Source organism: Dipodomys ordii, unplaced genomic scaffold (assembly GCF_000151885.1).
Source record: "Dipodomys ordii isolate 6190 unplaced genomic scaffold, Dord_2.0 Scaffold11, whole genome shotgun sequence".
Taxonomy (NCBI): Eukaryota; Metazoa; Chordata; class Mammalia; order Rodentia; family Heteromyidae; genus Dipodomys; species Dipodomys ordii.
In genome coordinates this window covers 1,377,295-1,389,867 of record NW_012267227.1, presented here as the reverse complement: position 1 = coordinate 1,389,867, position 12,573 = coordinate 1,377,295, and the positions used below count along the sequence as shown (strand labels likewise).

The following is a 12,573-nucleotide window of genomic DNA, read 5'->3' as shown; positions in this document are numbered from 1 at the left end:
GCGCGAGCTTGCTCCCTGGTGGGCACTTGCTTGCTTCCCCCAAATTTGCACCCTTGCTAGAGCTCCAACACTTAATGGCGCCCCAGCGTAGGATCTGGGAGTGATCTGGGCCCTCCTTGTACAAACGTCCTGGGGAACTTTGGAGTGGAGAGGGGCTGTTAGGGGGCCCCTTTTTATTTTAGTCTATTTTTATTATTATTGGTGTGTGTGACAGTACTGAGGTTTGAATTCCGAGCCTGGGCCTTGTCCCAGAGCTTTTTCCGCTCAAGGCTGGTGCTCTACCATTTGAGCCACATCTTTACCTCCAGCTTTTTTGCTGGTCAATCATCCTTCCAGGGCTGGTTTCGAACTGCTGTCGCATCTCATCCACCTGAGTAGCTAGGATTGTAGGCTTGAGCCACTGGTGCCCTGCTCAGGATGCCCTGTAAATGAGGGAAGGGTACTGACCCTTCCTTTCGGTGGGAGGGTGAGCTCAGCTTTGGAGCCTTCTACTGTTGGTTAGGGGTACAACGTGGCTACTGTGTCAGTTACAGCTTGGCTGAGTTGCTCTCAGCTAGATGGAAACCGCACTGTCCATTGCTTGTGCATTCTGAATGCCCTTTCTAGTCAGTTCTAGCCTTCTGGGCCTTGGACCTCTTGAGTATATGCATAGCTTGAAACCCCAGGGAACACAGCAAGTGGTTATTAACACATACATGCGTTTGAATTGAGTAAGTATGCAAGTGATAGATTAACACAGAAATACTCAACTCATGCTGAAAATATACTTGTCTGTTTTTAAAATATCAGTCATACTTTCCTGCACCACTGGCAGCACCATAAACCATGTTGAATTTGTATTTATCACAGCTTCATAAAAAAGAAGAGTCTGAAATCTAAGGACCACAGGTTGAAGCCAGCCTGGTAAAAAAATTTGATACTCTTTATTTCCAATTAAGCACCAAAAAAAGCTGGAAGTGGATCTGTGACTCAACTGGTAAAGGACTGCCCTTGAGCGAAAAGGCCAACTAAGAGCATGAGGCCCTGAGTTCAAGCCCCCAATATCAGTAGAATAGAATAAACAGAATAAAACAAATAAGTGGATTTCCCCTGAATTTTGCTCCTTGACCAAAGTCTGTTTTTGCCTATCCAAAGCTTCAAGGTAGAGTGAAAATAGGCAATTATTCTGGACACCAGGCTTCCATAACACTGAAATGGAAAGTTGGCTTTGAAATTGTTATCTAATCGCTCTCATTTTGAATTACATTTCAGAAGGGAAGCTGTTGAGTAGTGATGTGACTCATTATGTAATCCCAGACTGGAAAGTTGTTCAAGATTACCTTGAGATCCTAGAGTTTCTGGAGTTGAAGGGAATTATCTTCATGCAAACAGCTTGTCAAGCTGTGCAACATCAAAGGGGCCGGAGGTATGTGTTTTGCTTTATTTATTAATTTATTTATTATTTATGTCGGTCATGGGGCTTGAACTCAGGGCCTGGGTACAGTCTCTGAGCCTATTTTATGCTCAAGGCTAGCGCTCCACCACATGAACCACACAGCACCACCTCCAGTTTTTGAGTGGGTAATTGAAGAATCTCATGGGAACTTTTCTGCCCTGGCTGGCTTCCAACCACAATCCTCAGATCTCAGCCTCCTGAGTAGGTAGGATTACAGGCATGAGCCACCAGTACCCAGCTGCATTCTTTATTTATAATACACTTTTTCCCCTCTTTAGAGAAGATCCATTGTTGGAGGAGGGGAGGGAAGGCATTCATTTCTCCTAAAGGATTTTAGAAACTACTTTAGTATTCTCTTTGCTAGTGAGGAATGCAGTAGCATTTTATACTTGTGCTTCAACATCTGGCCAACAGAGCTGACTGTAGATCAATAGACTGCATTGTGTCCTCTATGTAGATATTTAGACGCTAGTGTGAGTTGCCTTTTGATTTGCATTTTTATGGGAGAAGGGATATTGCTTTCAATTTTGTTTTTGCTTTTGCTGATAATGTGTATTATTTAATCTTTTTAATTGTAGATAGGTTGTTTCAGAATATACCTTCTGTTCTTGGGGGAAAAAATACTTTTAAATCTTAGGTTCCTCTATTGTGAATGCATAATGTATATCTAAAGGTTGATTCAATGAAATTGGAAATAACTTACTTTGCTTTTTTTAGGTGACTAGTAGAATTACTAGCATAGTAAAACATTTCTAATCGAACCAGTTGAAAATACTTACCTTGTACTTAAGTGAAGGATGGCCACCACGCTTTTATATAAATACTCTACAGTTTTGCTTCACTTAATATTAGCAAAGGTTTTGTGATTTTTGCACTTAAAACTGTTTGGAAATAGCATTTTAGAATTTTATATGTGTGTGTGTGTGTGTGTACATATACATATATATACATATGTATGTGTGTGTGTACATATACATATATATACATATGTATGTATATATACACATATATATATACATCCCAGGTTAAGTGTTATGATTTCCTCAAGACCTTGGTAGCAACAAAGTGTTTTTATTTGTATATGAAAATGACAAAATGTCCTTATGATACACTCAGTTCAAAGAAATGTACATTAACTGGATTGCATATAGGTTTTTTTTTTCAGATAGAATATTTTAAAATGAGCTTGCAGTTGATTTTTCTCAGACACAAAGATATAGATGCTTGCCCCTCTCTGCAGTAAAATGTTGCTCTCGGTGTTGTAGTATTTCAATTTCTGCTCCTGAAAATCAATTCATTATCATCTTTTGGATTGCTGCTGGTATAGCCTTTTCAACTTCTGTTTTCTAAAGTATTTTTAATGCAAAGGATTGTTTGAAAAAAATTCCTGACACATTCAAAAGGCAAAGAATTGGAATTTAAATGTCTTTTTTTTTCCCCCTCCTGTTCATTTCTAAAGTAGTTAGCTTGAAAAACAATTGGCTTTCCAGAGCTGGGCCCTGACTGTGGATATACTAGATTAGAAAACAAAACACAAGGAGGTATGACTTATGCTCAAGCTACTGCTGTGGTTTCCATTGGATTTTTTTTGAGCTCCTAGTCCTAGGCCTTGACAAACAAAAGGAAGCCTTCTTGCCACAAGCTTCTTTTCTGTTGGGGTTAGATGCCAGAGACAAGAAGACACTGAAGAAGCCTCAATAGCCTTATGGAGGAAATTAAATGTGAACTAGCAATGCCCTGGTGGCTAATCTGGGAGACTGAAATCTGAGGATCTCATTTCACAGCCAGCCCATGTAGGAAAGTCCATGAGACTCTTACCTTCAGTTAGCCAGCAAAAAGCTGGAAGTGGAGGTATGGCTCAAGTAGAAAAGTGCCAGCTTTGAGTGACTAAAGCTAAGCTAGAACTAGAGGCCCTAAATTTAAGACCCAGTACTGACAAAAAAGAAAACAAATACATCTCTAAGAGGTTGAGATCTGAGGTGTATGGTTTGAAGCCAGGTTGGACAGAAAAGTCCATGATAATTTTATCTCCAATTAACCACTCCAAAACTGGAAGTGAGGTTGTGGCTCAAAGTGGTAGAGCACTAACCTTGAGCACATAAACTCAAGGACAGAGCCCTGAGTTCAAACCCCATGATAAAAAAAAAAAATCTCTGGATGACTTCAATGGCCCAATGCACTGGTGGACTGGACGTTCATGCCTGTAATCCTAGGTATTCAGGAGGCTGGGATCTGAAGATTGCGGTTCGAAGCCAGCCCAGGCAGGAAAGTCCATGAGACTCTTACCTCTAATTAACCACCAGAAAACCGGAAGTGGCACTGTGGCTCATGTGGGAGAGCATTAGCCTTGAGCTGAAGAGCTGAGGGACAGCACCCAGGCCCAGAGATCAAGCCCTATGACCGACCAAAAAAAAAAAGTTCACATCTTCTAGTTGACTGAGTTCCATGCCACCTGGCATGTATCTTCTGGCCTCTGTCTTATTAAATCACCAATAATCCAAAACAAAGTGTGGTGGGGGTGGGGGGGTCTATACCCTGTCAACCTTGTCTAATACCAACCATCTTCCCAAGACCCTACTTTTCCCTCCCTCCCTCCCTTCCTTCCTTACTTCATTTTGTCTGCTAGTTCTAAGGCTTGAACTAAAGCCCTCGTGTTCTCATTTTATATTTTGCTCAAGGTAGGTGCTCTACCACTTGAGCCATACCTCCATTTCCAGCATTTTACTGGTGAAGTGGAGAGAAGTCCCACTGACTTTTCTACCTGGGCTGGCTTCAAACCATGATTTCAGATTTCAGCCTCCTGAGTACTTAGGATTACAGGTATGAACTACCAGCATCAAATAAAGACCACACTTCAGAACAGGGTTGAATTACCCTCTTAGTATCTCACAGTCAAGAATAAATTTCAATCTATTGTCCATGGGAGACACTGAAATCATGGCTCCATTGGTTCACACCTGTAATCTTAATTACTTGTGAGGCTCAGATCTGAGGATCAAGGTTCATAGCCAGCCCAGGCAGGAAAGTCTGTGAGACTATTTATTTTATTTATTTATTTATTTATTTATGGCCAGTCCTGGGGCTTGAACTCAGGGCGTAGGCACTGTCCCTGAACTTCTTTTGCTCAAAGCTAACATTCCAACATTTGAGCCACCGTATGGCTTTTTCCACTCAAAGCTAACACTCTACCACTCAAACCACAGCTCCACTACAGCGTCACTTCTGGCTTTTTCTGTGTATGTGGTACTGAGGAATCAAACCCAGGGCTTCATGCATGCTAGGCAAGCACTCTACCACTGAGCCACCTTCCCAGCCCAAGACTCTTATCTCTAATTAAGCACCAAAAAGCAGAAAGTGGAGGTGTGGCTCAAGTGGTAGAGTGCTAGCCCTGAGCAAAAAAAGCTCAGGGAGCCGGGTACGGTGGCTCACCTCTGTAATCCTAGCTACTCAGGAGGCTGAGATCTGAGGATCACTGTTCAAAGCCAGCCCGGGCTAGAAAGTCTGTGAGACTCTTATCTCCAATAGACCACTAGAAAACTGGAAGTGGGTGCTGTGGCTCAAGTGGTAGAGTGCTCGCCTTGAGCTGAAGAGCGCAGGGACAGTGCCCAGGCCCAGAGTACAAGCCCCACTACCGACCAAAAAAAAAAAAAAGAAATTCAGGAATAGCATCCAGGCCCTGAGTTCAAGTCCCAGGACCAGCAAACACATGCACACACGTGCACACACACACACACATACACACAAAGCTGGAAACAGAAGTGGCTAAAGTAGTAGAGCTCTAGCCTTGAGGAAATGAAGCTCAGGGAAAGTGCTCAGACCTGAGTTCAAGTCCGAGGACCAGCACCAAAAAATTAATTAATTAATTGAATAAATAGAAGTAAGTTTAGCTGTCTCCAAGAAATTGAAATATTTAGATGATGAAGTTTGCAAAATATCTAAGCCTGTCTAAGTAAGACTGGAATATTTAAAACTTCTGATATTTTATATTACACTTGACTTAGTAAACTATTGCTCCCCCATCATTCCTGTCAGGCTTGTTCAAGGATCCATGATGCTCTGCTGACTCCACACAGCATGCTCATCTGTCTAATTCTGTCATAAGCTTCAAAGACTGACTAGCAGGAAATACAACTCTATTGTATTGTTCGGTATTAAATTACAGCCCCAATCCCACACGTCTGCAAGCAAACCTGACTGTCTTGCTCAGAGTGATTGCTACATTCCTGCTTTGCCAATCAGTATTCTCTGGCCATTTGTTCATTTGTTTTATCTGCTGATAGTAGCTGACAAATGACTGCATCCACACTGTATCCACTGAAAAGAATAGATGGGAGTAAAGCTTAATAAATTTACAAAATTCTTTTTTTGTTGTCATTTGTTAACTTAGTGAGTTTCCTAAATTTTAGGAAGGTTTGTTTATTCTTACTCTGATTTGGAGCGGTTTACTGTTTTTTTTTGTTTTGTTGAGAGCTGGTCCTGGGGTTTGAACTCTGGACCTGAGTTTTTTTATGGGGGGGGTCCGGTTGTGGGGCCTGAACTCTGGGTCTGGGCGCTGTCTTTCAGCTCTTCAGCTCAAGGCTAGTGCTCTACCACTTGAGCCACAGCGCCACTTCCGGCTTTTTTCTTTTTGCTTATGTGGTGCTGAGGAATCGAACCCAGGGCCTCAGGCATGCAAGGCAAGCGCTCTACTACTGAGCCACCTTCCCAGCCCCTGGACCTGAGCTCTTTTTGCCCAAGGCTAACGCTCTATCACTGGAACCACAGCTCTACTTCTGCTGTTTTCTGTGATTAATTGGAGATAAGAATCTCACAGACTTTCTTTCCTGGACTGGCTTTGAACTGTGATCCTCAGATCTCAGATTCCTGAGTAGCTAGGATTATAGGCGTGAGCCTATAGAGCGCCTGGCTCTGGTTTCTTGGTTTTGTATCTCATCTTTATCTGGGGAAACAAGTAGATGTGAGAACCTCTGGGTCTAAAGTGAAGGTGAGGTCCTGAGACCTCCACTGGATCCTGAGACTATCACAGTTTGCTCAGAGACTTGTTTTTCTTCTTTTTTTGGCCCTGGTACTGGGGCTTAATGTCAGATCCTCATGATCTCATTTGGTTTTTTTCCACTCAAAGCTGGCACTCTACCACTCAAACCACAGCTCCACTACAAACTTTTTTGGTGGTTAATTGGAGATAAATGTCTCATGGACTTTCTTGCCCAGGCAAGAATCTGGATCCTTGGATATCATCCTCCTGAGTAGCTAGGATTAAAGGCATGAGCCACTGGCACCAGACTAGCCTGGAACTCTTGATCCTCATTCCTCAGACTTGGAATGCTGGGACATTTCCCAGGCTTTAAACAGTCCCATCTTTTGCTCTAAAATACCTTTTTTTTTTTCTTGATTCTTAGGAGAACGTGGCAGGAGATCAGTACCTGCGTTAGATTTATTCTTCCCCTCTGTGTTGCAGACAGTATAACAAATTGCGAAACCTACTGAAGGATGCACGCCATGATTGCATTTTGTTCGCTAATGAATTCCAGCAGCACTGCTATCTTCCTCGGGAAGGAGGGGAGCCCATGGAGAAGTGGCAGACCAGGTAGGCCCCGGGGGACCCCTTCCACAGTTCCTTATTGTTGGCTCTCTACCAGTGGATCTAGATTATTCTACAACTATAATTAATACTAAAGGGTTTAATGTGTCAGTACACATGTGTTCGTGTGTACGTATTGTGCCAGCGGGGAGCTCACTGTGCTTTGCCTCTCAGGAGCATCTACAACGCGGCTGTCTGGTACTATCACCACTGCCAGGACAGGATGCCGGTCGTTATGGTGACGGAAGATGAAGAGGCCATTCAGCAGTACGGAAGTGAAACAGAAGGAGTGTTTGTGATTTCTTTCAAGGTATTTCTTATCACTTGTGGTTATGAATGTGTGTGTATGTGTGCACATGTGTACGCATGTGTGCAAGCACTGGCTCATTCATTTTGTGAGGAGAGCTTAAAACACGGATCCCTTTGGCAACACATGAAAGAGGAAATAAAGACAGAAGGAGAGGGAGCTGGGAAGGTGGCTCAGTGGTAGAGCGCTTGCCTTGCATGCCTGAGGCCCTGGGTTCGATTCCTCAGCACCACATAAGCAAAAAGAAAAAAGCTGGAAGTGGCGCTGTGGCTCAAGTGGTAGAGCACTAGCCTTGAGCTGAGGGACAGTGCTCAGGCCCAGAGTTCAGGCCCTATTAAGATGGTCCTTATCTTTTTTACTAACCAGCCAGTTAACCTCACCTTAGCTCCTGTGCCTAAGGCAGGCAGTATCCAAGAGCAGCCTAATAAGCTAAATTGTTTCAGAAGTGTTGCTGATTACAACTGTAGGCAGTACAGAGACATAGAGAGATGGAGGGGAAACCAGGGGTCCCAAGCTCACCTGTACTTGGGCCCCAAGTCCCCACAAGACAGCATATTTGAGTTTACATAGGGAAGGTTACTATGAATACATACAAAAATTTATATTAATATTACAATCAGAGCTAAAACATTTTGTGACAGACATTGGTTCCTTTATTTATTTATTTATTTGTCTATTTATACCAGTCCTGGGGCTTGAACTCAGGGCCTAGGCACTGTCCCTGAACTGCTTTTGCTCAAAGCTAGTACTCCACCACTGTGCCACTTCCAGTCTTTTCTATTTATGTGGTACTGAAGAATCGAACCCAGGGCTTCATGCATGCTAGGCAAACACTCTACCACTAAGCCACATTCCCAGCCCCCCCCTCCCCCTTATTTTTTTTTTGAGACAGGAGACTACAGCCTAGGGAAAGCCCAGACATGATGCCCACTTATCTATCCCAAGGTTAAACTGTCAAGGTCTTTCATCCAGCCTACAAGGTCCCCAGCACAGCAGCTAGCCTAAGGAAAGGGGTGAATAGCAATCTAGTCTTTTCACCCTCTCCAGAGCTGTCTGTTTGAACCCTTCCATGGCCAGCTCTAAGCATTTCAAGTGCTGTGCAGGCCATGTTCCAACTTCTCAAACCTTTTCAGGTTCCCCAGCTCAGCTTCAGAGGTATTGTTTTGTTTTTTTTTTTTGGTCGGGTCGTGGAGCCTGAACTCTGGGCCTGGGCTCTGTCCCTCAGTTCTTCAGCTCAAGGCTAGCGCTCTACCACTTGAGCCACAGCACCACTTCCGGCTTTTTTCTTTTTGCTTATGTGGTGCTGAGGAATTGAACCCAGGGCCTCAGGCATGCAGGGCAAGCACTCTACCACTGAGCCACCTTCCCAGCCCCTTCAGAGGTAATTTCATAGAGGTTTTTTGTTTGTTTGTTTTTTTGGCCAGTCATGGGGCTTGAACTCTGGTCCTGGGCACTGTCCCTCAGCTCTTCAGCTCAAGGCTAGTGCTCTACCACTTGAGCCACAGCGCCACTTCCTGTTTTCTAATGGCTAATTGGAGCTAAGAGTCTCACAGACTTTCCTTCCCTGGCTGGATCCTCACATCCCAGTCTCCTGAGTAGCTAGTATTATACCAGTGCCTGGCTGTCCCTGACTTTTTTTGCTCAGGGCTAGCACTCTACCTCTTGGGCCATAGCTTCATTTTGGCTTTATTGGTAATTCATTGGAGATAAGAGTCTCATGGACATTCCTGCTCAGGCTGGCTTCAAATTGTGACTCTCAGATCTCAGCCTCCTGAGTAGCTAGAATTATAGGCCTAAGTCGTCAGCGCCTGGCTTTAGTGCCAGATTCTTCAGGCTGTCATAGCAACCTGGCTGTGCTGTCCATCTGCCTAGATGACTTTGAATCTCTCAATAGTTATCTGGTCTCAACTGGTCTGTCCAGCTGGTCAATCCCATTCTACTGATTGATTTCATTTTCTGATGCCGAAATCAAGGTGAGGCCTTCTGTAGCTCCGGTCACTTTACAGAAAGTCTCGCTGGATTTTGAATTGTAAATGCTCTAAGGATTCTCCTGTGCATGTGTTACTAAAGACCTGCCAATAGAATTTTCTTGGCTCTGCTCTTTAAAATCTAAAAAAAAAAAATAGAAAAGAAAAGAAGTGTTCTGGCATGCCAGAGAATTCCAGGGGCGCTGGAAATTAATGACAGTGTCACTAGGTTTTTCTTTTGCAATACATCTTGTCTTGTTCCTGCAGAGGACAGTTGACTAAAATTACATTTTTCTACTTTTGGTGAAAATGACTTTTCTTTGTAATCCAGTAGTATAGGAAGGTTTTATTTTGTATAGTGTTTCTTTAGCAAACGGTATGACCAAGGGCCCCATCAAAATGGAAGCAGGAAGCAAAAAAAAAAACAAAAAAAAAGATGTGAAGTTTAGATGGGGGTTTGTAAAGTTAGATAGAGGAGAGCAAAGACACTAACCGGTTCATGCCAGTAATCCTAGCTACTCTAAAGACTGAAATTCGAGGATCATGGTTCAAAGCCAGCCTGAGCAGAAATGTCTGTGAGACTCTTATTTCTAATTAACCTTCAGAAAGCTGGAAATGGAGCTGTGGCTCAAGTGATAGAGCATCAACCTTTAGCCAAAAAACTAAACAGGATCGCAGCTTCATGTTGGTGGCTCAGGCCTGTAATCCTGGCTATGCAGGAGGCTGAGATCTGAGGATCATGGTTCAAAGCCAGCCTGGGCAACAAAGTCCATGAGACTCTTATCTCCAATTAAACACCAGAAAACCAGAAGTGGCGCTGTAGTTCAAGTTGTAGAGCGCTCACCTTGAGCTGAAGAGCTCAAGGACAGCACCCAGGCCCAGAGATCAAGCCCCATGACCAAAAAAGAAAATAAAGTGCTGAGAACCTGGCAGTGGATCATGAGCCTGCTCACAGACTGATGAGCTACCATAGTGGGTGTGAGAGGAGACTCAGCAACACACAGATAAGGAAGCACTCAGCTGGCAACAGTTCTGTGGTCCTGCAATGATGGAGAATTTCTGTCTTTCAACTGTGTCTCTCCTTTATGAAATGCAGAATTACCTGGATAATTTTTGGCCTGATTTAAAAGCTGCCCATGAGCTCTGTGACTCCATCCTTCAATCCCGCCGGGAGAAGGAGAGTGAGAATCAGGAGAGCCATGGAAAGGAGTACCCTGAACATCTTCCTGCCGAGGTCTTGGAAGCAGGGGTCAAATCAGGATGCTATGTCCAGGTGAGGATGACTTGAGTCATTCAGAACCAGGCAGTGTTCATCTTCTGCCTCTCCTCCTTTCCCTATCCTTCTTTCCTCTTCTCCCCTCTTCTACCTCTTTCCGTGCCCTCCTCTCCCTGTTGGCCTCTGAGTTGATACCATAAGGCTATGCATAGGGTGAATGAACCTGTCCAGGCTTAAGGTGACTTGGTAGCCACCTTTTATAGCCCTTGGCAGTGGATTTGAAGATGCCACACTGAAGTCCTTGCTCAAAGGGTATTTTATTTTATTACCTTTCTTTGTGTGTGTACGCCAGCTCTGGGGTTTAAACTCAGATCTTGGACACTGTCCCTGAGCTTTTGTACTCAAGGCTAGTGCTCCACCACTTGAGCCGTCAGTCTACTTCTGGCTTTTTTGGTACTCAATTGGAGATAAGAGTCTCAAGACTTTTCTACCCAGGCTGGCTTCAAACCCTGATCCTCAGATCTCAGCTTTCTTAATAACAAGGGTTGCAGGTGTGAGACAACCCAGATGATCTTGTGATTTATACTCAAGGCCAGTGCTCTACCACTTGAGCCACAGCTCCACTGGTACTTTTTGCTCGTTAATTAGAAATAGGAATCTCATGGACTTGAGTTGTACCAAGGGGTTTCATTGTGACATTTCCAAATATGCATGTGATCTATGTGGGATAGCTCTACCCTTTTGTTATCCTTTCTCAAACTCCTTCCTCCTCCCCTGTCTTTAAAACAGTTTTTTGTAAGAGTCATTATAAAAGTACATACACAAATGTGTGTTCACAAATGTCTGTTCCCCTCTGTTTTTCTACTCCACCTGCTTGGTTTCTCCTACCAAAAACACTGATTTTTTTTAAATTATGATTTTAGGGAATTCTGAACGTGAATAAACATAGAGCACAAATAGAAGCTTTTGTTCGACTTCAAGGAGCCAGCTGTAAAGATTCAGGTTCAGTATAAACCATATTTGAATTAAAGATTCAGGTTCAGTATAAGCCATATTTAAATGTCCACACCACTTATCTGTTCTATTGTTACACAGTGAAAGGATAAAGGTGACATAGTCCTACCATGCATGCCATGCATGTGTCCCCATAGGCACGTGCATTTGTGGGGCACAAGGTGCTTTCCCTACGTTTTAGTATATATATTTGTGTGTGTGTGTGTGTGTCAGTCGTGGGGTCTGAACTTGGCCTGGGCGCTGTCCTTCAGCTCTTCAGCTCAAGGCTAGCACTCTACCATTTGAGCCGCAGAACCACTTCTGGCTGTTTCTGCTTATGTGGTGCTAAGGAGTCGAACCCAGGGCCTCATGCATACAATGCAAGCACTCTACCACTGAGCCACCTTCCCAGCCCCTAGTCTATAATTTTGATTTCATTTTATTTTACTTTTTCTTTTTGGATTGATTGATTGATTGATTGATTGATTGATTTTTGGTCAGACATGGGGCTAGAACTCAGGGCATAGGTGCTGTCCCTGAGCGTTTTTTTGTTCAAGGCTAACACTCTACTACTTTGAACCTCAACACCGCTTCCAGTTTTCTGGTGGTTAATTGGAGATAATAGTCTCATAGACTTTCCTGCCCAGGCTGTCTTTGAACCACAATCCTCTCATCTCAGTTTTCTGGGTAGCTAGGATTACAGGTGTGAGCCACCAGCTCCTGGCTTTTACTTTACTTTTTAAAAATTGGAAAATTAACATTTGGGCTCAAGAATGTGACTTAGTGGTAGAGTGCTTGTATAGAATGCAGGAAGCCCTGGGTTCGATTCCTCAGGACCACATACATAGAAAAAGCAAAAGAAGCTCAGGGTCAGTCCCTAGGCCATGAGTTCAAGCCCTAGGACTGACCAAAAAAAAAAAGAAGAAGAGAAAAGAAAAATTAACATTTAAGCCTGAGACCCATATCTCCAATCAACCAGGAAAAAAAAAGCTGGAAGTGGCGCTGTGGCTCAAGTGGTAGAGCGCTAGCCTTGAGCTGAAGAGCTGAGGGACAGCGCCCAGGCCCAGAGTTCAG

General features: G+C 43.6%; 1 protein-coding gene across 1 annotated transcript in view; it reads left to right on the top strand.

Annotated features, from left to right (window-relative positions):
* The first annotated feature begins 1,256 nt into the window (after positions 1-1,256).
* The window catches only part of Dis3l (DIS3 like exosome 3'-5' exoribonuclease), a 37,534-nt gene continuing 26,217 nt past the window's right edge, over positions 1,257-12,573 (top strand). Inside the window, exons 1-5 of the mRNA XM_013009906.1 lie at positions 1,257-1,405; positions 6,894-7,022; positions 7,191-7,326; positions 10,387-10,563; positions 11,430-11,508. Of these exons, the coding sequence (XP_012865360.1) occupies positions 1,362-1,405; positions 6,894-7,022; positions 7,191-7,326; positions 10,387-10,563; positions 11,430-11,508 (565 nt within the window). The 5' untranslated portion in view covers positions 1,257-1,361. The remainder of the gene's footprint in view (positions 1,406-6,893; positions 7,023-7,190; positions 7,327-10,386; positions 10,564-11,429; positions 11,509-12,573) is intronic.